The sequence below is a fragment of the Mastacembelus armatus genome, chromosome 21, assembly GCF_900324485.2.
Source record: "Mastacembelus armatus chromosome 21, fMasArm1.2, whole genome shotgun sequence".
NCBI lineage: Eukaryota > Metazoa > Chordata > Actinopteri > Synbranchiformes > Mastacembelidae > Mastacembelus > Mastacembelus armatus.
Genome location: NC_046653.1, coordinates 19,722,357 through 19,744,779, shown reverse-complemented (window position 1 = coordinate 19,744,779; position 22,423 = coordinate 19,722,357). Strand labels below are relative to the sequence as shown.

At 40.4% G+C, this 22,423-nt stretch overlaps 1 protein-coding gene across 1 annotated transcript in view; it reads right to left on the bottom strand.

The window, feature by feature from the left end:
- znf385b (zinc finger protein 385B) overlaps nucleotides 1-22,423 on the bottom strand; it is a 33,753-nt gene that overhangs the window by 5,522 nt on the left and 5,808 nt on the right. Inside the window, exons 2-10 of the mRNA XM_026296371.1 lie at nucleotides 15,626-15,763; nucleotides 15,370-15,513; nucleotides 14,322-14,435; nucleotides 3,589-3,725; nucleotides 3,247-3,357; nucleotides 1,956-2,130; nucleotides 1,449-1,820; nucleotides 932-1,116; nucleotides 288-383 (exon numbers count right to left, since the gene is read on the bottom strand). Coding sequence (XP_026152156.1) covers nucleotides 288-383; nucleotides 932-1,116; nucleotides 1,449-1,820; nucleotides 1,956-2,130; nucleotides 3,247-3,357; nucleotides 3,589-3,725; nucleotides 14,322-14,435; nucleotides 15,370-15,513; nucleotides 15,626-15,761 — 1,470 coding nt within the window. The 5' untranslated portion in view covers nucleotides 15,762-15,763. The remainder of the gene's footprint in view (nucleotides 1-287; nucleotides 384-931; nucleotides 1,117-1,448; nucleotides 1,821-1,955; nucleotides 2,131-3,246; nucleotides 3,358-3,588; nucleotides 3,726-14,321; nucleotides 14,436-15,369; nucleotides 15,514-15,625; nucleotides 15,764-22,423) is intronic.

The following is a 22,423-nucleotide window of genomic DNA, read 5'->3' as shown; positions in this document are numbered from 1 at the left end:
GAGGACAGGGAGACGGCAGGATAGGACATGAGAGAAAACAAAGAAGGAAGGAGGACAGTAAAGGAGAGAAAAGATATTGGATTCAAGGAAAGGAGAGGAATAAAGCAGGGACAAGGAATAAAAACAAGAGGTGAGAAGAGTCCCTCATTATGAATTTAAATTAACATTTATCTGTTTAATTAACTGATTTATTAATCATTTCAGATCTACATCTGCACTTATTTATGGTCACATTAATAAAACACATTTCAATTTAATGTGAGAGAGAATGGTAGAGAGACACTTACAGTGAGTGAGCTGCGCTGCTGTTTGTTATAAGGGCTGTATTTGGGTTTGCTGGGTTTTCCTGCCACTCGATCCTTGTGCCTCCTGCTGGAGATGTGCTGCAACAACAACAACAACAAACATCCACCACCAGCAAAACTAAGGGCAGAGAAGACAGATTTGTGTTTTCTAAATTATTAAAAAAAAACAAATAAAGAGAAAAAGATTGGGAATAAGGACACATCAGACCCGAACTTGAACAGAACCACAGTGAAATCACACTTAGAGAGATGCAACAGCAGATCATGGAAAGAATAATCTGAGTTATGAGGAAAGTTAACTCTTCTGATATACTGAAATCACCAGTGACTATAATCCAACAAAAATGAGAGGGAAGATCTTTGCCTGTGGAATCAAACATCAGTCATAAACCTGGAGCTTGACTTTACAGACAAGGTTGACTCCATCATCAATTCAGCTCTGAAACAATGATTCCCCAAGGCTACTGGTCAATAAAATGAAGAGCCTCCATTTAGATCTTGTGGAGTTAGGAATATATTTAATATGGAGTATATTATGGTTGAATGTTACTGTACATGACGGAAAACATCCTGTTGTATGTTAAGAAAATGTGATTACACTGTTGGTGCCCTCTGTGTGTTTCTACCTGTTTGAGTTGGATCTCAGAATTGACGTGGACGTCACAAATCTGGCAGTGGAAGGTTTTGTTCTGCAGGCCAGAGCCCTTCAGTCCAGTGCTACTGCCATTCTTCAGCTTAGCTCCAGGTCGAGGGTAGGCCTTGATTGGCCCAGCGCCGCTCCGAGCCTCCAACATCGTTTTGTGCTTTGAACCTGAGACACACACAGACCAGCTTCAATCAAACAATATAACTGTAAAAATACAGCTGTTGGCGTTTTAGACTTAATCCTAATAAATAGGTGATAACTCATCACTCCATGCAAGGCCCTTTCACATATATTGAGTCATCATTAATGATCCAATGTTAATATGAAGTTACATTATAGGAACTTAAAAATAATCATTCATGGTTTTCATATCACAGCTGAGCAACCAGGAGTATTTTTTCTCTGTGTGTGTGACACAGCCAATATTGATATCAACACAAACAACATCAAATACATATAAAATAAGAATTTCATAGCAGCATCTCATTGCTCCTGACCTGCATTATGAGCCTCCAGCTGAGACAAAGAGTTTACGGCAACTTTACACAGAGAGCAGTACAACAGCTTTTTTGCCTTCTCCTCCTCTGACTCCACTGGGAGAGGAGCATCCTGGGAAGGAGGAGGAGGAGGATGAGGGGATGAAGAGAAGATGACAGCAGCTGGAGGAGGTGGAGAGGATTTGGAAGACAAAGAGGAGGAAGAGTTGGAAATGAGGCCTGGGGCAGGGAGAGCGGAGGGAGGACTTGAGGGAGGAGGCTCACTGCCTGCTCTGCTTGAGGAGGAGGAGGAGGGAGAGGAGAGAGGGCAGGAGGAAGGGAGGAGGAAGGGTTTAAGAGGACAGGAGGAGTCAATGAGACTGGATAAGAGTTCTGGATGGAGAAGGTGGGAAAGAAGAAAGGAAAAAAAGAGGAGAAACAAAAAAAAAAAATCACCCAATAATTTTAAAACTCACCCCAGAATTGTTAGAAATGATAATATTCACATTGTTTGGAGATAAACTCAACCTGCGTGCTGACTGCTGCTGCCATTAGTTGTTGGTACATGAGGGGCAGGGCCAGCAGGACTAGAGCTATTCCCATTGGTCTCGCCAGTGATTGACAGCTTGGCCTTGGCCTTGTTCTCCTGAGACTTGAGCTTCTTGGCGTGACGACTGCCTCTGTAATGAGCCTCAGCCTGAGACTGAGCAAAAGACATTCAGAGGGACAGAAAAGTTTTATTTCTATCTGTTCAGAACATGAATCTAACCATCTGCACATGTCTGGACTGGACTGTTGGATAATGGGTTTTTACTGATCCAGACAAGATAACAAGACTTAGATCAAATGTTTATACCAGGTACTGTCAAGATGGAGTCTTAGGTCTGTAAAAACTGTTCATCCTTGCTGTCACCACACAGTGTAATAACCCCAGAGGTTAACAGTGTCCTTGTGTGACTGTCGGGAAGCTCCATAGCTCAGTGCTTATTACTGTATGACTTCATGCACTGCTGTTCCTGCTCCGTGTTTCTTGTCCTCCTCCCCTCTCCTCAGCAGGGATTCCTGTTTTGATGTTCGCTCATGAATAATTTTACCAGCTCATAAATTAGTCAGGGTTGATTGGCACATCACTAATGAGGCCACTCCTTACCTCTTAGCGCAGTTACTATGTGAATGAGTGTCATTTACACAGCACTGTGGTAATATGGTGTGTATGAAGTGTTTGGGGTTATACCTGATTACACACACCTTATGTTGTGTATGAACACCGGAGAAAGGAAGCCAGTACACAAAATAAAACTAGCAAACACTCCCAAATATCACACAGTCTCAGCTGCATTAAAGCACTGTCATCAAATATTTTCCCTAGTGATTCTCTGCAGACAAACATTTTAGTCATGTTCTGAGGAACCAGTCCAGCACTGACTTCAATTAGTTTAATCTCAGTGCATTTAGGGCAGAGGAGGGAACATTAGTTGCTCAGCCCTGATCTAGGGGAGGGTGGAGGGTGTATTAGCCTGGCTTAGCAAAAACTAGATGTAGGGGAAAACCACCCGAATAGCTCTAGGAAAAGTGAAAACTGTAAATTATGGTAATTTTCAGCATCAAACATCAATAAAAAATCTGGCATTATCAATAATTACAGCAATCTATGCTAATATTCACTGATAAGCTGATTGCTCCATTTTAGAGCACAGCCCTGTATTACAGTGACTATTCCTTTAAATGTACTTCAGACATTTTGGTCACAGCAGGATCCGAGGGTAGATGAATCACATAACTGGAAGTTGATCATATGAACCCACACATGCACACTTACATCAGAGTTAAACCTCAGTTGACAGACATTACAGGAGATGACCTGTTTCTTTTTGGGTACCATGGTAACGCCAAAGGTGTGGTTGATGACGGCCTTCTGCACTGGGTCCATCTACAGGAGACACACAGAGGTCAGAGGTCATCAGCTTGCTCAGGACTGACTGAAACAGTGGTGACAGAGTGATGGTGACAAAATGACAGGTCCCTTTATCACAGTCTGTTTGTACTGCCTGCAGCTACAACACCCTGTCACTGTTACTGTCCTTCACACACACACACACTTACATGCACGCACGCACGCACGCGCGCACACACGCACACACACACACGCACACACACACACCGTATTGAAGTTTGGAAAAAGTCCAACCGGCGCCGCTGTCTCGACAGGGAACGACAGGAATGGTTTCATCATCACTGAGGGACAAGAGGCACCTATCAGCCCCGGCAATGTCCCGCCTACTGTACCGCACCCACTTCCTGGAAACAGAGAGAAAACAAGACTTTCAATAATTGATTTCTGACAACAGAGCTAATGACAATATTGATTTAGGTCTTGAAAGTTTCTAATACAAGATTTCTGTTATGCATTTATCGGCAAAAGGCACCACTGGGAAATGTACACGTGTTGATTTTCAAATTGCTGCATAGTTTCCACTTTCCCTTGAAAGACATGGATGCTTCACCTGCAGACTAGAAAACATGATGACAACACATCACATCAACATCAACATGATTCATTTTGTGGCACTCGTGGGACGTGGGCAGTTTAAAGAAATGTGGTGACGAATCTGAAGTCTGAATCCAAACTTAAACCTGTTTGTTCCCAGTTAACTGAAGGGGTGTTACATATACAGAACACAAATACAAGGAGACGATCTAACAAAGAAAAAACATTCCTTTTTCTGTGTACACTTAAAGCCAGAGGCTGCAGAAACCCTGCAGTGAATTGTTTCATAACAACGAAGTGTGGGTGGAAACACTGAGAGCAACTGAATCACAGCTGACATAAGAGGAGGAGGAAGAAGAGAAGTTTTGGTCTTTTTGGTTTTGTCCATTTGTCCAGTGTTAATTTTGGCAAAGGAGAAGGAAAAAAAAAAAACTGATTATTTCTCCACAACAAAACTGAGATTAAAACTAGATAAAAAGCAACATTTGAATAAAATGTATTAAATTATTTGCCAAAAAACCTAAACTATAATGTGAAAAATAAATAAATAATTACCATCTTTATGTAAAGTCCTGCTCAGTGTTGTGGATGTGATGTCAGAGTGACTTTCAGTCGAATATTTTCTATCTGACAGCCATTTAAATCTTTCCTCACATGTTCACTAAAACAAAAACATATTTGTAAAGAGACTAAGACTAAAGCCCAAACCAGATGCCAAAATAAACACTGCATCTGCATTTTAAAATAGCTTTTAAGCCATTACAACCCCTGTAGTGCACTGAAACCCATTTTAATGCATTTTTAATGCCTTATAATCCAACTGGAGTGGGTTCAGTATAACCCATGGTTGTGAATGTTTTATAATCCATTCTAAAATGCATTATAGCTTGTTGTTAATCATTATAACATAACTTAAATCCAGCTCTAACCCTTGCAGATGAGGATTTCTATGACAGTTTTAAATGGCTATCTGAATAAATCTGGTTTAAGAGTTTATACCAAGGCCATGCAAACTGTATGTATGTTTGCAGACTGACAGTGGGCCAGCTGTGGATTAGCTATGTGCCATGCTGCTACTCTCAAATAGCAGAGCTGTGAGTCAATGTCTGTATTTATCACCGCAGCTGATTATTAAATTCAGAACAACATGACACAACACTGTGGTGTAATTAAACACATGTAGCTGGACACACATCTCAGATCACTGTCAGGATCAGATGCTATTAGTTGGAAGATTATTTATGACAGTAAATAAAGCTCAGTTTTGAAAGATGCATGTGTAATGTGTCAGTTTAGTTCACCTGCCAAAAAGAAAACTTTGCCTTCAATAATATAATATTTAATATATTTATATATTTTATATATTTAATATGAAGCTGCAACCCTAATAAATCTGACCTGCAGATTGCCATTAGTTTCATTTTAATATTAATCTCAAGGACAAGTGAAATCAAGAGCCAATAAAAAACCCTGAGGGGACACTGGAGATCCCTAGGACTTCAAGGAATACTTGAACCACCTATAAGACTGTAGGAATGTCACTGTGGTAACAGAGAATCTACTCTAGGATGTCTTAAACCACTCACAGGGCCTGTTGGACATCTTTCAGCTGTCCTAAAGACCCTTAAGCCTTGACAAACAGTCTCCTGCCTCACAACTGTCTGACCTTTTCTGCTTCAGCATCCATCAATGCCACATTCAACTATCTAGTGATCTTTTCTCTATGCTTTATTTTTATTTTGCTTAAGTTAGTTATTACAGTTACTACATAATTAAACTGGTATATTTACTGGGTAGCGTCAAGCTGTTTCCAGTATGAATTTAATATATTTTCTGTGGGTGTGATGAATAGTGTGGTGACAGATTCATCTTAATTCTGTCCTTCTGTCCTCTGAGATCTGGTTACAACATACATGTACACAGTAACCCTTCTCTCTTACAGTAAGTTGCTGTTCTAAGAAGCTGCTATAAATACTGGTACACATCTGCTGGCGCATTCATATGGAAAGTCTGCAGACCAGCCTGAAACCGGGCCAATAACGAAGTAATGAACCAAACGGTTTTATTTCGGGCTGCTGGTGATTGGTCAGTAGATCCCTTCAGGGCAGTAAACCTGTAAACAAACTATCACTCACGGCTGAAAACGTATTCACAGGTTTTCTTTTAATGAGCTTTTCCCAGCCTGTATATCTGCTGAGTGATGAAGTATGTGCTGGAAGTGATCGGTCTATTACTGGAACTGACATTGAACCAGTTTGGACCAACATGATACACACACGCATGGACCAACACTGCTTTAGAGCAGTCCAATACTGGAGCCTGCTCAAATCAATACAAACTGATGCTCACTGGTTTGAACCATTTTTGAATGAACAGGATTGAAAATATGTGTTTTAAGAGCATTAACTGGTAAACTACTGTAGCTGTAACTGCATCCAATCACAACAGCTTCTCCTTTAGGCTTTTCCTCCCCCAGTGCATTTTAATCTCAGGATAATACCTTACACAATGAAGTTTCAACACAGAGTAACTTGAGAGGAAAATACTTTCTGGACAAGTAGCTAGTTGGCTGCTAACAGAACAGTAACATCAGAAGATTTTAGCAATCTCCTGTCCAAAAGTCCTCTCTTCTTTTGTGAAACAGTTCAGACACTGATAGAGGAGTCTAAAGACCCAGCACACCTGCATTTATCGTGGCTGAGTAAAACACCTGCTCAGGTTAAATCTGGGCAGAGCTGTGGGCAGGATATGTGGCAGATGCTACAAAGTTAAGAGGAGAATGAGGAAAAGTCTACACATTCCCACACACTCCTAGAATGAGCCTTAATTATCCAAAATAAACTAAATCACCTGTGTGCAAGGTAACATGGTTGTGCAAGTCGGCTAATAAGCTACAATCATTTCCTCCAGTCCATTAATTGGTCAGCCCTGTGACGATCACAGTGTCAAACTAAAAAACTTTTAACCTGATGTACAGGATTCACATCATTGGAAAATTTAGTGTTGGCAATTAACTGTAATGTGCAAAATTACAATTTGCATGTCACAACACACAGTAAGAATAAGGTATGTTTACTGTAATATATTGAGAGGCTCATCAGTTTCTAATTACACAGTTAAAAATCCCAATCAGCTTCTTTTCACACAGCTGTACTGAGTATTTGCACAAATATGTGGAGTACTTGTGCAAATACTCACTTCAGTCTCTTCCATCTCTTGAATTATAATCCCACCTAATTTCATAATGAGTTGTGTGAGGATTTTCTGTTGTATAAACGACAGTGTATTATCATCCAGACTGACATTACAGCCTCATCGTATAATCCTCCAACTCAGCGGAGAAAAGAATAAACATCTGGTGCTGTTAACCAGATGGTAAAGTGACTGGAACGGATCAAGTTAAAGTGAAACCGTCAGCAGCAGAAACATTCCCCACAAAGACATAAGGAAGTGATGAAGGCTGACAATGAAGAAGAGGAGGGGGGTCATTTTTGATGAAAGGTTCCTACCTCAACCAGGGGTCTTTTTTCTTTATCTTGATCCAGATTCTCTGTTGTGTCTGTATTTACTCCACTAATTTTGTTGTTTTCTCTCTGTCCTTATTACTCGGCCTCCCTGCCTTTTTTACAAACCTTAAGAGCAACAGTCAAACTCACCCACTACTCACTCGCTGCGTGTCAGAGAGAGTGTATCAGGTGACTGAAGCAAGAGTGGCATGTGTCATCGCTATCTGAACTCCCAAACCCTCGACGTCAGGTGTGTGTTTCTGTGTGTGTGTTACTTCTTAATCCCCCGCTGCCATTTCCTCAGGAGAGAAGAAACTCTATCCCTGAGGACGAGAGCCAGAGTCAGAAAACAGCCCTGCACACTACTCACAGATTATATACGAGGATTAAAGATTAAATTACCCCACTGCAGTCTGTGTGTGTATGTACCTGTGTGGCTATCCTTGTGAAGACCTGTTTAAGTTGAATACCTTAAAACATGTTTTTTTTTAAAGTGAGGACAACTTGGTGTAGTGAGGACATTTTAGATGCTCCTTTGTGTGATAAGATCAGTCAGCAGTTGGTGTTGTTTCACACCATCTCCTGTTACACAAAGAAGTGTGTGTGTGTGTGTGTATGTGTGTGTGTGTGTGTGTGTGTGTGTGTGTGTGTGTGTGTGTGTGTGAGAGAGAGAGAGAGAGAGAGAGAGACAGGAAACCAGCTGGTTCACAGTTAATACAATACACATTAAAAATAAATAAAAGATGGTATCAGATGTTTCAATTGTTGGTGGTCACAGGAACTATCATCTCTATTACTCCAGACTGCACCGAAACTACACATCTATATTTATCCATGTGTAAGAGTTAAGACACATAGTGGCAGGTTCCCAAAGCTTCTAGTTATACTTTAAAACCAATAACGTCTTCTGCTTCTCACTGCAGAAATCACTGTAGCAGTGATGCTACTGGGAGGAGTAATCATCTGACTTCCTTCATCTGCATCTTAAATGTTCCACATCTACAGAGAGGTAGAGGGGTAGATCCACATAGACTGAGTCTGGCTTTGCTGACGGCAGCATTAGACATCACACTGAATTATTATTATGCTGAAAAACACACAACATAACAAGCCTGTCTGTGTTTGTGTGTGCGTGTGTGTGTGTGTAAGTGGGTCACGTTTAGATCCTACTTCAGCCAAAATGAGAACACACACACACACCACACACACACGCACACGCACACGCACACGCGCGCGCACACACACACACACACACACACACACACACACACAGATCAGGAATATGGAAGAAAACAGGACAGTTCAAGCCTGAGATTCAGCAAAAACAGAAACAACAATCACCTGCAGCAGAAATCGACTTTGATCGCCTCAGCATCCCTTCGGGCCGAGAGAGATTATATTAAGCATTTTTCAACTATAATTTAAAATTGTATGACGCAAGCAATTAATTTCCTAATTAACAAAGAAAAGCTCAAAGAAAAGAATATCCTCATTGGATTAACCAATAATGAAAGTTATAATCAGTTGTAGTACTAAATATTAGACAGGCTAAGGTTAAAAATGACCATCTGCGTGTTTTTTTAACATAAAAAATGATCTGGAACTACAATGCTATTACTGTGTACAACTGTTCTCATTGGTTTTTAGAAGGTCCATCCATCCATCCATCATCTATACCTGCTTATTCCTTAACCAGGGTCCCAGGGATCTGCTGGAGCCTATCCCAGCTCTCTTTGGGTGAAAGGCAGGGGTCCACCCTGGACAGGTCACCAGTCCATCACAGGGCCACATAGAGACAAACAACCTCACACACTCACACTCACTCCTATGGGCAATTTAGAGTCACCAATCAACCTGACATACATGTTTTTGGACTGTGGGAGGAAACCAGAGTACCTGGAGAAAACCCACCCAAGCACAGGGAGAACATGCAAACTCCACATAGAAAGACCGGGTTGCAAACCCACGACCTTCTTGCTGTGAGGCAACAGTGCTAACCACTCAGCCACCATGCTGCCCAGTTTTTAGAAGGTAAAACTCAAAATAACATAGTTCCAAACAATCTGAACTTTTAACAAATAAATATCTTCTTTTTTTAGTATATGGGACAATCTGCTGTTTGAGTTTTGATCTCTCTTCTGGCAGCATTGTCTCCAGAGATTTTCTAGCTCTTAATAATGTTCTGTATACTGGCGCATAAACTCTGGTTGTGTAGCTTCAAGTGCAATTTAAATGTAATATATCAAACAGTCTCAGTGGTGTGACAATGCCACTGCATGGTCATCCACATGAACTTTCTTGGACAGACCTAAATTTGTGTGTGGATAATGAAACCAGTTCTGACTAAAAGAAACCTCAGCGAAACTGCACATTGAACAACCCAGAAAATGAAGGCAGACTAAGCAACCTGGCAACTGCAACCACAATGATCACTGAACAACCAAAGACACAACAGAGCCCAAATGTACCAGCATTTTCTAACATGGATAAATTTGTGTGTGTCAGTTTCAGAGAGAAAAAAACAAATGAAGTGAAGAGTGAAATAAAAGTAAACACACACTGGACAAGGGAACCTATTGTGTGTCTTTACACACAATAGCACACTTTGCACTGATGAGCAACAGTGTGTGGGTAATCACAGCAATCACGCTATCTATAATAAGAGGCACGTCAGACACACGGACAGGAAACAGATTTAGTGGACAAATCACACAGGAGACAGCAAATGAAGCAGTTTGAAAACTAAAATCAAAGTATGTTTGCTTTGTTAAGGTAGAAAAGTTTTATATAAATAGACCAAAAACAACTGCTGATGAAAACAAATTTGTAAGATGCTAGCAGCAAAACTGACCTGATGTTTAATCCACCACTTGGTTAGGACTGAAATATCTAAACAACCGTTGGAGAGACTGCCAGGAAATTTGGCGTATACATTCATGAGCTCCAGTGGATGGATCATAAATACTTTGGTGATCCTCCCACCTAAATCAAACACATTCATGTTCACCTCAAGATGAACGTAAAGTCAAACTTTTTAGTGGTCCAATACTGTGGTTTACAACCAAGTACCTGCAAAAGCATGAGCACACTCTAAACTAAGAATGCGTACATAGTAGCCTGTTTACCTGTTAAAAATCAGCCTGTTAATATTATTATGGAGGAAATAATGATGGTTTTAGCTGGGCCTAAATACGTCACAAAGCCGCTACCATGTCCATAGGCTCTTAATCATGTTAATTGTATTGTTTCTATAATCCAGAGCTTTAAATTTGTACCAAAACAATGATTATTAGGTTAAAGTGCAGAATTTCTAATTACAATCATCCTCTGCTGAACGGCTGAACCTCATAATGACAGATTCCACACCAGTTTTAAACTGAACTTACTGAGAGCTGGGACTACGAGCTCAAACTGTATGCAAGACAAAGTGTAAATATAATCATGCAGCCACATACTGGAAGAAAACACACTAACACTGACAACCAAAGTGGCTAAATATGGAGCTCAAACAGAAATAGACAGGATAAGGATTTCCTACCTCGACTCAGGAAACTACTCCACATCATTAACAGGGAGGCAGCTGTTTCATCTCCTCCTCCGCCTCCTCCCCCTCTCTCCTCTCCCCCGTCATCTGCACCCCCGGTAACAAAAAGCAATGAAGAGCAAACCCAAACCAAACAGCAGAGAATCGCCGTCCGAGTGTCTGTCTGTGTGACCGCAGAGAGACACGTGTGTGGATAGAGGAGGGCGACTGACACACAGCGAGAAAGAGACAGAGTGCAGTGTATGTGAATCACTGAGGTGATGATATTCAGGGTGAGCGGTGATGACAGCTCCTCTGTCTCAATGGAAATCCCTCTTTCTCTGTCGCTGTGTCTCTGTGTTGCTCCACTCACTCTCAGCCAGTTCGTGGCATTGTGAATCAAACAGGACAAGAGGACGGGGGGAGAGGAGACAGAAAATAAGAGGCTATAAGCTTTAGGCTTCTCCATTCTTAAAAAGAAAATACAGAATGAAAACAGACTGATAAAAAAAGCTGATGAAAACAGGAAATAAATGGCCCAACAAAAATTTAGACAATCATCACAAAAAGAAGCTACTAGACACTGATTATTCCTCTTTAAGTCTACTGGTAGCCATCAATGTGGGAATATCACAGTTTCATATCTGCTCACAAACTCCCATTCAGCCCTGACCTGCGTCACTTCACCTCAGAGCCCATTGTCACCTCTGTGCCGCACAGTGAGTTTGTGAATCTGTCAGCAGGGTCTATTCATACACTGTAAAATAAATCAACACAAGACCACGCGTCAACACCGGCACAGTTGCCCCATCTCACACACTGCTGCACAACGTGTCTATTAATAACTGTCTATTTCCCTGCTCATTATGTATGGGGTGTCAGCAGGACGATATCCTGACCTTTATTAGCCCAGGAGAGCTAATTAGACTTAGCTCACACTCATTCAAAATTCAGAGGCCAAAGAGAAGAGGAGCTTTAGCATTGTAAATGTTATTTGTCTCATTAGAGTTAATGTCTTTATTTCTAGTGAGCAAGTGAATCATGGGAATTCACTTCTATAATTACTGTGTAAGAGTAATTGAGTGTGTATGCTGCCTCCTAGTGGTCACAATCTGCCACAGAGGAGAAAACAGCTATGATTGTATTTGGTCAAATCCTCACTGTTCAGCAGCTGATGTTTCTCTCAACTCCTCAGTCTGAGAAAACAATACATTTATGATGAAAATACCAAACAGTCAATGAAATAGTTAAAATCAGCTCAATATTCACTTGCAAGGCCATTATACTGGTGCTTACACATGAATACGTCACTAATATAATATATAACACACACTTTTTCTGCCAATAGTTAAAATAAAATGGATTATCTTTCACTGGTGTATTTAAACACCTAATTAAGTCAAGAGTTTTCCACTGCAGCTACGGTTGCACTGCAGTTTTAAATACAACTGATGGTGTTATTTTGCAGAAAAGACAAGAAAAGAGACACCACACACCAGTTAATAGAAAATAACTGATTCCAGCAGTTTAAAGTATAAACCTTATTGATCAAGGAGCTTTCAGACCATGTCAACCAGCTCCCTGCAGCACAACAGTTTGTATTAATGGTGATGTCATTTGACCTGACTGCTGATAGGCTGCTCAGCCAGCCAGGTCAGTGTCTCTCTCACACACACACACACACACACACACACACACACACACACACACAGCCTGGCCTAGAGAAGCTGAGTTCAGGCCAAAGAGCTTTTCATGGTCGAGCGAGCATCACGTAATGGACGAAGAAGGAAAGAGAGAGAGAGACAGAGAGAGAGACATGGCCATTCAGGCTGAGTGGTGTGTGTATGTGTGTCTGTGTATCCACTAGAGAGATTTAATCTTTAATCAGTGTTATCATAGCTTGTACACTGATATGGGTACACAGTATGTAATTACAGCTGCTGTGCGCGAACACACACACACACACACACACACACACACACACACAGGTATCAGTGTCTTTCTGTTTCCTGTCTCATCATCCCACACACATAACACATAGATGTGTATTTGAATACTAAAATTATTTTCCTTATGTATTTTGTCAAGACATTTTCACTCAGTGCTAAAATGGCAGATTTCCAATTGAAGTTCTGCATGGTGTTTTAATAAAGACGGAAAGAAAACGACAACAAACTGGAACAATGTGTTGAATATTGATTGCATAAAGATGTTATCACAGCAGAACGTTTAGGAAACAGACAAATTAAAGGACCAAACATACCAAACACCACAACAACAAACACCAAATACATGGAATGATAAGAATCAATACAAGCAATATTTAACGATGTCTGAGAACCATCAGTGTGGTTTCATAGCAGCACTGTGCCCCAGTTTAATGACCTGCTGCTGCCTGCCCCACTTTAACTCCTTTACATCTCACAGCACATTCTCACTCTGCTGACCAGCCGCTTGACTTTAAAAAACTGGGTCTGAATCGCTGAAGACGTTCTGAAACAGATCCAGTCACATCTGATCACAGAACGAAAAGAGGGTCAGGTCATGTGATGAGTTTCAACTGTGACTTCACCAGCAGAGGGTGCTGGAAGTACTTTGAACCAATACAACTGCAATGATTAAACCATAAAAATCTAACCTTTTAAAACTGAACATATAATATTATCACTAATGAAAAACACCTAGGATAATATGGACCTGAACCATCACACACACAGCCTGTATCATTGTGTGTGTTGCCAAATAGCTACTAATAAATATTAACTGGGTCTGTGGAACCGACCCAAATGTATATCTGTGTAAAATCCTGTGCCAACTGGAGGAGGAGTTGATCCGTTGGTGCAGCTGGAAGAATAGTCAGGGTACTTTATTTAGTAACAGGCAGTGTAGAGTGTTACACTTCTACTGCAACAATGACTTAAGAAAGAAGAGTCTTGACATTCAAACACATTAACATTAGCCTCAAACACTCTGCTAACAGTTCATCAAAATGACTGACAGGTGTTGAGGCAGAGCTAACCGCACCCATACAGAGCATAAAACTGAAGCAATGATCTGGGTTAATGCAGAGTAAGTTTATCCTTTGAGGGTCAATCTGCAGCACTCATACATACACACTCTGTGACCTCTCCCAGAGGGTAGCAGCTGTTGATGACGGATGAGTCAAAGTCACAGTCAGCAGACGGAGAGTCAGACTTTACAAATTCATATCCTGCTCAGCTCTTAATATATCTGCTTACTGTAAGAACTTGTCCAGCTTCTGTGGTTGTTTGGATTAGGAGTAGGACAGACTAACGACTAGTCATTTTCTCTCAAAATACACAATGAATAGTGTTCATTGTGATAAGTGGCAGCAGGAGTAGTAATGCTGATCCTACCTGTAGTCGTGCTGGATGGAGCGCTAAGCCCCGGACTGAGGGTTGGGGTTGATGTCAGTCTTGCAGGCTGAGAGCTGAGCCCTGTGGCCTGGGGAAGAGACCTGGACTGAGACCCTGCTGGAATAAAGGGGGCCATCAGAAAAATAAAAGGAGCTGACAGTAATAAAGAAAGTGTGCTCCTGGTGATATTCTGTTATTGTTGTTTGTGACTATTACTGTGTTCACTTTATGTGTATTTTCAATTTGAACATAAAAAAAATGTGGAAATGCCAAAAATTTTGAAAAAAATGTAAATTTCATAAAACGTTTTATGTTAGCCTGCGGTGGAGAAATAGATATCAATGAAAGCAAGATGTGGAAAATGTTATAGCAAATAAAACAAAGTACAAAATGTATGCACGTCTACAGAAGACAACAGTGGCAGATCTGTGTGGAGACATCAAGAGTATAATGTTTCTCAAATTAGTTCGACATAAATAGAAATTCCACATTTTCATCTTTTATCCAATTTTTTATCCATTTTAGATTTAAAGTCTTTATATGATTCTATATCTCATCTAACGTATCTTCTTCTAATGGTGCCTGATTAAAAAAAAACATGCAACCAGCTGTTTATCTTCCTCAACACCAACGCCAAACATTCACATAACACTAAATGAATGAAACACAATAAATTTGCATTTTCTTTTACTGATTTTGTTTATTTTCAGTGAAAATTTGTGCTATATTTGGATACAAACCCACATTACTGCTTCTATTCCTGTGGCTGCTATTATTGGTACTATTGCTGAAGTCACTTGGCTGGTACTGCTACAGCTACTAGTACCATAACTTCTGCTACTGCAACTATTAAAAACTATAATTGCAGCCCACAGTCCTCCATCAATTTGAGACATAGACCTTGACTGGTGGAAAGGCAGAGTTTAGCTCATGCATTGTGATATCCAGTTAAGCTTTAAGGTTGAAATAGATTAGAAATAAAGCAAAAATAGACCCTTGGGTCATGGGTTGAGGTCACAATCACATGACAGTAGTAGTGGTAATGTACCTGGTGCCTGTTGTCCTGTCTCTCCAGCCTGGAGCTGTCTCACTCTCCGGAGGTGAGAGCGGCCATTGTAGTGCAGCTGGGCCTGAGCAGCAGAGGTCAGCTGCAGGTTACACACCTTACAGAGAGAGTAGGTCCCACCTTGACCTTGGACAAAAAAAAAAAAAAGGGTTAGGTCAGACTGTAGGAGAAAACAACAAGGATGCACTGTATTTACAAGAGACAATGCAGGGCACTGGTGCTGGAATATGTCAATCACCTGGGGATGGAGTCTGCTGGATGGAGAGACTGATGGTTGTAGGTGTGGGCGTGTCCATGAGCTCTTGACACATGCCCCCAAAGACAAAGATCTGCCCACTCTCTAAGAGCTGAGAGGGGCTGAGAGGTGTCTTCATCCCTGAGGAAGAAGAAGAAGAAAACCAAAACAAACATAAATGATGGACATAAATGATCACTGATGATGGCCATCTGTAATATACAGGTGAATTATTAGGTTATTATTAACAGGAAAAACCTAAAAGACGCCATCACTGAGGGGCAGACAGGTGGACAGACAGGAGTGAGGCCTGAATGACACCGGATGCAGCGTGTGAGGCATCAAACGCTCACAGGGAGAGTGATGAAGTAATGAGTAAGAGGAGAGAGGTAGGATGACATATGTGTGTGTCTAGTGTACAGTGTGTGTCAGTCCATGACTGTGTCCATCTGTTCTCCTGTCAGCTCTGCCAAATAACATGACCTCTGACAGGGAACAAACACACACTCAGTTATTTTACGTTCTGTTAGCTTTACTTCCACAGCCTGCATACATTACTACTCTATAGAAATGGCACATAGAGCATGTTCCGCAAACACTGTAAGTGGGTTTCCATCCAAATGTAGCACAAACTTTATCTGGATTTCAAGGAAACTAGTACAACAAACTGCACATTTATTCTATCCACTGAGGGAGTTACATGAGTATTAGTATTTCATTTGTTGTGATGATGTTTCATGTCTAAAGCCAAGACACAAAAAATCTCATCTTCGCTCCACACAGATTTGTTTTAGTCTGCTGCTATTTTTGATCTCTAATGAACATTTGAGCTACATGATTAATTTGCGACATCTGTTTCCATTGGACTTACCTGCATTTTGCCTTTATTGAGACTTTTTCCATTTCAGTCAAGCATAAATACGTTTTTGTCAGCTCTTTTTTCTTAAGCACAATTTAAAAATACACATAAAAGAAGGTGAATGGACACTCACCTAAAGAAATGATTTTTAGCTGGAAAAGATGATGAAAATTATTGCTAAAAATGTACTGCTCACTACAGAATAAGGGTCTGTTGCAGGATGGGATTTCAGACACATTTTGACAGGTTTTCAAAAACCTAGATTTTGAGTGCAGAGGCTCTTGGGAACTGTAGTATTTAGAGTAAATCCACATAACAATCTAACTGAAAACTATAAAAATGTGTAATGAACATAAAACACCTGTAAATTGCAGCTAAAAGACAAACCAATACTATAGAGGACACTTCCCTGCTTTCACACTTCCACTCTCTCTTTCTTTTCCAGCTGGTTGTTAGCCCCCGACATTATGTTCTGCAGACAGCTGGTTAATCTGCCACTGTGATGAATTAGCTACAAAATGCACAAATGCACACACATACACAGCCAGCTGACGCTGACATGAGCTTTAGCAAGGGAAAGATTAAATATATCTGCTCTATTGAGCTGGGAATTATACAACAGACACACACACACACACACACACACACACACACACACACACACGCGCGCGCGCGCACACACACACGCACACACACACGCACACACATAAATAGATTAGAATGCAGACGAAGAAAGTGCAAGTTGGTGAAGTGAGCATTCAGCATCAAAATGAAATGGAATAGGTATATTTACCTTTTTGTTGTAGCGCGTGTGTGTGTGTGTGTTGATCTAATCCAAGCTGACGAGTAATCAGAGATGCCAGTTTTGGGTTATAATCTCTCTCTCGTCACACAGACACACATACTCACACTCACTCACACACACACACACACACACACACACACACACACACACACACGCACACGCACACGCACACGCACACACACACGCACGCAAGTAGCTATGTGATTCCTGATTGAAGAGGAAAAGCCAAGAAACACCGTGCTTTGCAATAATCGAAAAATTTAAATAGTAAAAAAAAAAAGTTTTAGTCTCATCTCCACATCTTTTTATGCACGTAGCATACTTGTACCTCCAAAGCTCAGACATTCACAGAGAGTGGTATCAATCTTCTCATCTAACAAAATTAATTAGAAAAACATTTCATTGTTTAATTTCATTTAAAAAAAAAAAAATTTCCCAGTTATGTAACTTATGTAATTATTGAAATGCTTATTTGTATCTCAAAATAGAAATTCATCAATAGAGCAGCTTGATTCTACTCTGGAAAAATATAAAAGTCAATTTAACCACTCTCAGCTCAACTCATCATGATGTATGGCCATTAATACTTTTTAATGTTCTCTGGAGAAAACCTTTTATGTCCAAAATGTATGTCAGCTTTTCAGAAACTGCAGTGTGTTATTGTTCAGTCGGGTATGAAAGCTTTTTCAAGGCACAGATCTGCATGGAAGAGTTTTTTTTTTTTCACCCATAGAGGCATGTTACCCTTCAACATGAAAAAAAAAAAAAAAATCACTAAATATGGAGATATATTATGTTGTCTGGTCTGGTCTGAATCCCACTGGTGTAAAAGACAAAGAGAAGAAGGTATGGAGGGGCACACTAATGTATGTCCCTGCTCCCTGTTCTTGCACACGCACACACTAACACACACACACTAACCTGGGGGAATGACAGGACAAAGAAACTAATGGAGATGTGAAACGACAGAGAGAGAAGTCTTAAAGTGGCTGTGTCTCATCCCGAGGGCAGTAGCTGGTAATGACAAAGGTCCAAGACACACACAAACACACAGAGCAGAGGCAGCAGCATCAGAGACGCTGAAACAAACTATGCTAGATGCAATTTGATGTTTGTCCTTGCAGAAATCTGAGATTCTACAATTAGAAGAAACAAAGCAAATAGAACATTTTAAAGTTAAGCAAACATTTAAACTTTTTAAATACAGTAACACTTTTCAGACCCAATGATAGAAAACTATTTTTAATATATCAATATCTGATCACTCCTTGGTTCCTTTAAAATCAGTTACCTATCCTCCTTTTTCATACCCAAATTAAACCAGCTGTTGTACTTACATTTTAAGGGTTATATTGATGAGCTTGGTATCATTGGAAAGGAAACACTTTCTACTTTATTGTGACTTCTCAAATTTGGCCAAAGATTTTTGGTAACACATTTGGAAACATATCTTTCTATAGGTCAGACCCGGGGTAGGCAAGCCAGATTGCATATGTCCCCCAACAGGCTCCACAAGTTCAAATCTCAGCAAACTATTTCATTTCTAACCTCAAAACGCAAACTGGAGCAGCACTGACCTGACACCACAAAACTGAACATTGGATGTACAAAGCTCACTAGGAGGAAAAACTACCTGACAGGCTGATTTCAGGCCAAAAACACTCTCACAGATTATTTAGCTGAATTGCTCTAGATACAGCTACTGACCAAGTCACATTTTCCCTCCAAACAAAATGGAAATCAATACATAAAAAGTGCTACTTCTATTATCTCATCGGAAGGGCAGATTAAACATAAACTGATACAGACACTAAGCTGATTGAGTGTTGATATATTCTTGTGCAACACAACATAATCACCAAAACACCCTGCAAATCTGAACAACTCAGCCAAATACAGAAATGTGCTGCTAATGTGAAACAAAAGAAGCTTCCAGGGGACAGTAAAAACTGATGGACACACCCGAGCTCTCGCACTGTTTTCATGGTTGTGGCCAAACACCCAGGAGCAGCGTTCAGTGTTATGAGATGATTTTTGGCATAGTGACCACGCAGCACTGGATCATGTGATGCACATTCTCATTCCCACTGAAATGACCCTGAGTTCCTAAATCAACCAGTTATTCTGTTTTTGATCCCGACATTTTCATTTAGGCAGGTAACAGAAAAAAGATGCATGAGGCTTTCTCATCGGAGAAGTAAACTCTGTCATGTATAAACAGCATCACACATAAAACCATTCAAGCCTCAGGCACTGACAACAAACCAGCCTGATGAGAACCACTTCACATGCATTCAGGTTCAGACTGCAGAGAATCTGGAGACCTGCAGGAGACTGATACCTGAGGACACATGAGCTAATGCTGCCTCCCCCTTCCAGACAGCTGCCCACAGATCAGTCACACATCGAGGCTCACTCACAACACCTCGCCACTGTGAATGAGTTGATTAATTTATCAACTGATCTGATGAGACAGTAAAAGAACAAACTGAATTCCTTGATTGTAATCTAGGAATAACAGCACAAACACAGCCTCGACTAACATAGGCCTATGTATATTATATTGTGTTGAGTGTGAAGACAAAGAATACTGTGTGTTTGGAAAGTTATTCTGGTTGTTGTTCCAGTGTCTATATGAAATGGAGATCATTGGCTGTAGGAGATTCGAGACACCAAATCGTCTGGTCTGCACATTAAAGGACTGTTGTGTTGTGGGACTGTCCTGTTTAGTAAATACACTTTCTATCTTCCTGTCTCTCTTCCTCACATCTTTCTCTCACGTCCCTGCGGGACACCACAATAAAGAGACACGAATTAGGTGAATGGAAAGTGTCCACTGAGTCAGACAGGTGGAAACACAAGTCTGCAGAGAGCTCGGCCTTGTGTCTGTCTGTTTTCTGGTTGTCATGGAGGCACAGTGTAATAACAACACAACTGGTGAAGTCACTGCGGTCTGTCGGTCCACTGGGAAACAAATACACACAATCCCTGTTACATTCTCACTTTTCTGTCCACCACTAAGAAAAAATGTAAAGAAAACGAGTATTTTCATGAATTACGAAACGCATCTTGGTTGAGTCCAATTAATAATATAAAACATAATTTTATCTATGTTTTGGTGACTAAGGGAAACAAAAACATGTAACAGTGACAATAATCATTGAGATGTTTGTGCAGAAAATGACATGAGAGCTTATGATAAGATCCACATGAAAAGTTGTTTTAGTTCCAAAAACTGTAGAAACTGCAAAGGTAAAAATTGGAGAAAGTTCAATACCTGAAAATAAAGACAATGCCTTTTAAATCAGCATGCAGAATCAGCTGTTAGCTCCAGTGATCTTCAGATATTTAAGTGAACTTGATCTCTAAATGGTAATTTAATGGGTTTCCAGCTTATTTGCTGCTTATTTCAAAACAGTGGGAAATGTCTATAAGCTATTATGACATTGCAAACTGCAAACCTGACTATAGTTTTCAGCTGACCCATATTCCATTAATCACCAGTAAACTGATATTGCTGATTTATTGGTCTAGCTCTAAATGCAGTGTTACCGTTTGTGATCTTATTGATATGAATCTTACTATTCACATTCCTATTATTACTATTACTGTTACTTTACATATTGAAAACTAGTGTGGCTTTTATTGTGACAGTCACAGGAAATATGATGTAGTTTTCATCAAGGTTCATGCTGACAACAGTTCTCCATCAAAAATTTATCTACAAAAAAAAGGATGGTCATGTTTTTGAGCGTAACAATTTTCTGAATTAGAGACCAAGTTAGAGAAATCACCTCAGTTAATACGATTTTATGGGACTGTCATTAATGAGTGATTAGTAATGATGTCAGTCTGTGTCTCTGAGTGAACAGACTGACAGAATCAGAGGTTTCATTTGGAGCATGGCCAGACAATGATGTAAATTGTGGTTGTGTGAATTTTAATCTCCTGATGTTGGTTGGTTTACATACCACAGCAGGGATTAGAAAGACACACACACAGCACTAGAGACATCGAGGTTATTCTGTCGTCTGTCTGTACAACCTTCACTTCAGGACGCTGTGACTTCAGTCCTGTCTTTAAATAGCTGCTCTACTCCATCAGGACCTGACACTTATTGCTGAAGGTGAAGCGCAGCTTTCACACTAAAACGCAGAACTGCAATGTCCCACTGCAGGGCTGCTGCTAACAAAGGTGCAGACCCGGGGGGCTCGTCACTAATGAACCACCTCATTGTTCAGCTGCCACTGAACTCAAAAATGAAGAATATATGCAGCTGTGTTTATGATGCTTCTCTGTATCAGAGTGGCTACAAATCCTAATGAGAACCTGGAGTGAATTCAAACCCACAAGCTGCCTGATAATGTTCTAGTGTGAGGATGGTGAATGACAAACTCCTCTGTGTAAGGAACAGCTGGACTTCATGATGTGTGAAAAGACCTTTACTACAAGAGCAAAAGCCTTGATAAATAGAGTTAATACAGACCCTTCTCACTTCTGGTAAATGTTACTGGAGCATCCGTGCATGGACTACCAGACTCACATCCTCAGTCATCACACTCCTGAATCTTTGCACTCAAAAAATGCACATGCTCATATTGTTTTTTGTTCAACTCTAGTTTTTCTTATTTTATTCATCATGGACTCTTCCATATTTATATTGTCTCCATGTTTGCTTGGAGTTGTTTCCTGCCTAGTCACAAGAAATTACAAAAAAAAAAAAAAAACATTTGTAGTTGTTAAGCGGTTTGTCCGGCAGATTGGAGTCAGTGTGCATGGCCACATAAAAGAATGTTGCTTCAAATATGCAGCTTGGTTGGCTTTTGAAATTCGTACAGAGCCAGAGTAGCTGTTTCCACATTTCCGGTCTTTATGCTAAGCTAAGCTAACTGTCTCTTGGCTGTAGCTTCAGTGTAAATAAATAATAAACTTCAACTACAGCTTTTAAAAAAGTTTTCAGTGATACATTAGTAGACAACACTGGCCAGAACAAGCTATGACCTGGAGAACACAGGTGCTGGTAATTATGGCTACGACATAATTAAACTAAATTTGAATTAATCGTTTTAAAGGTGTTTCAGTTTCCTATCTGAACAGGAAGCTTCAGAGTCACAGGGATAAACCAGATGTTCCTCTA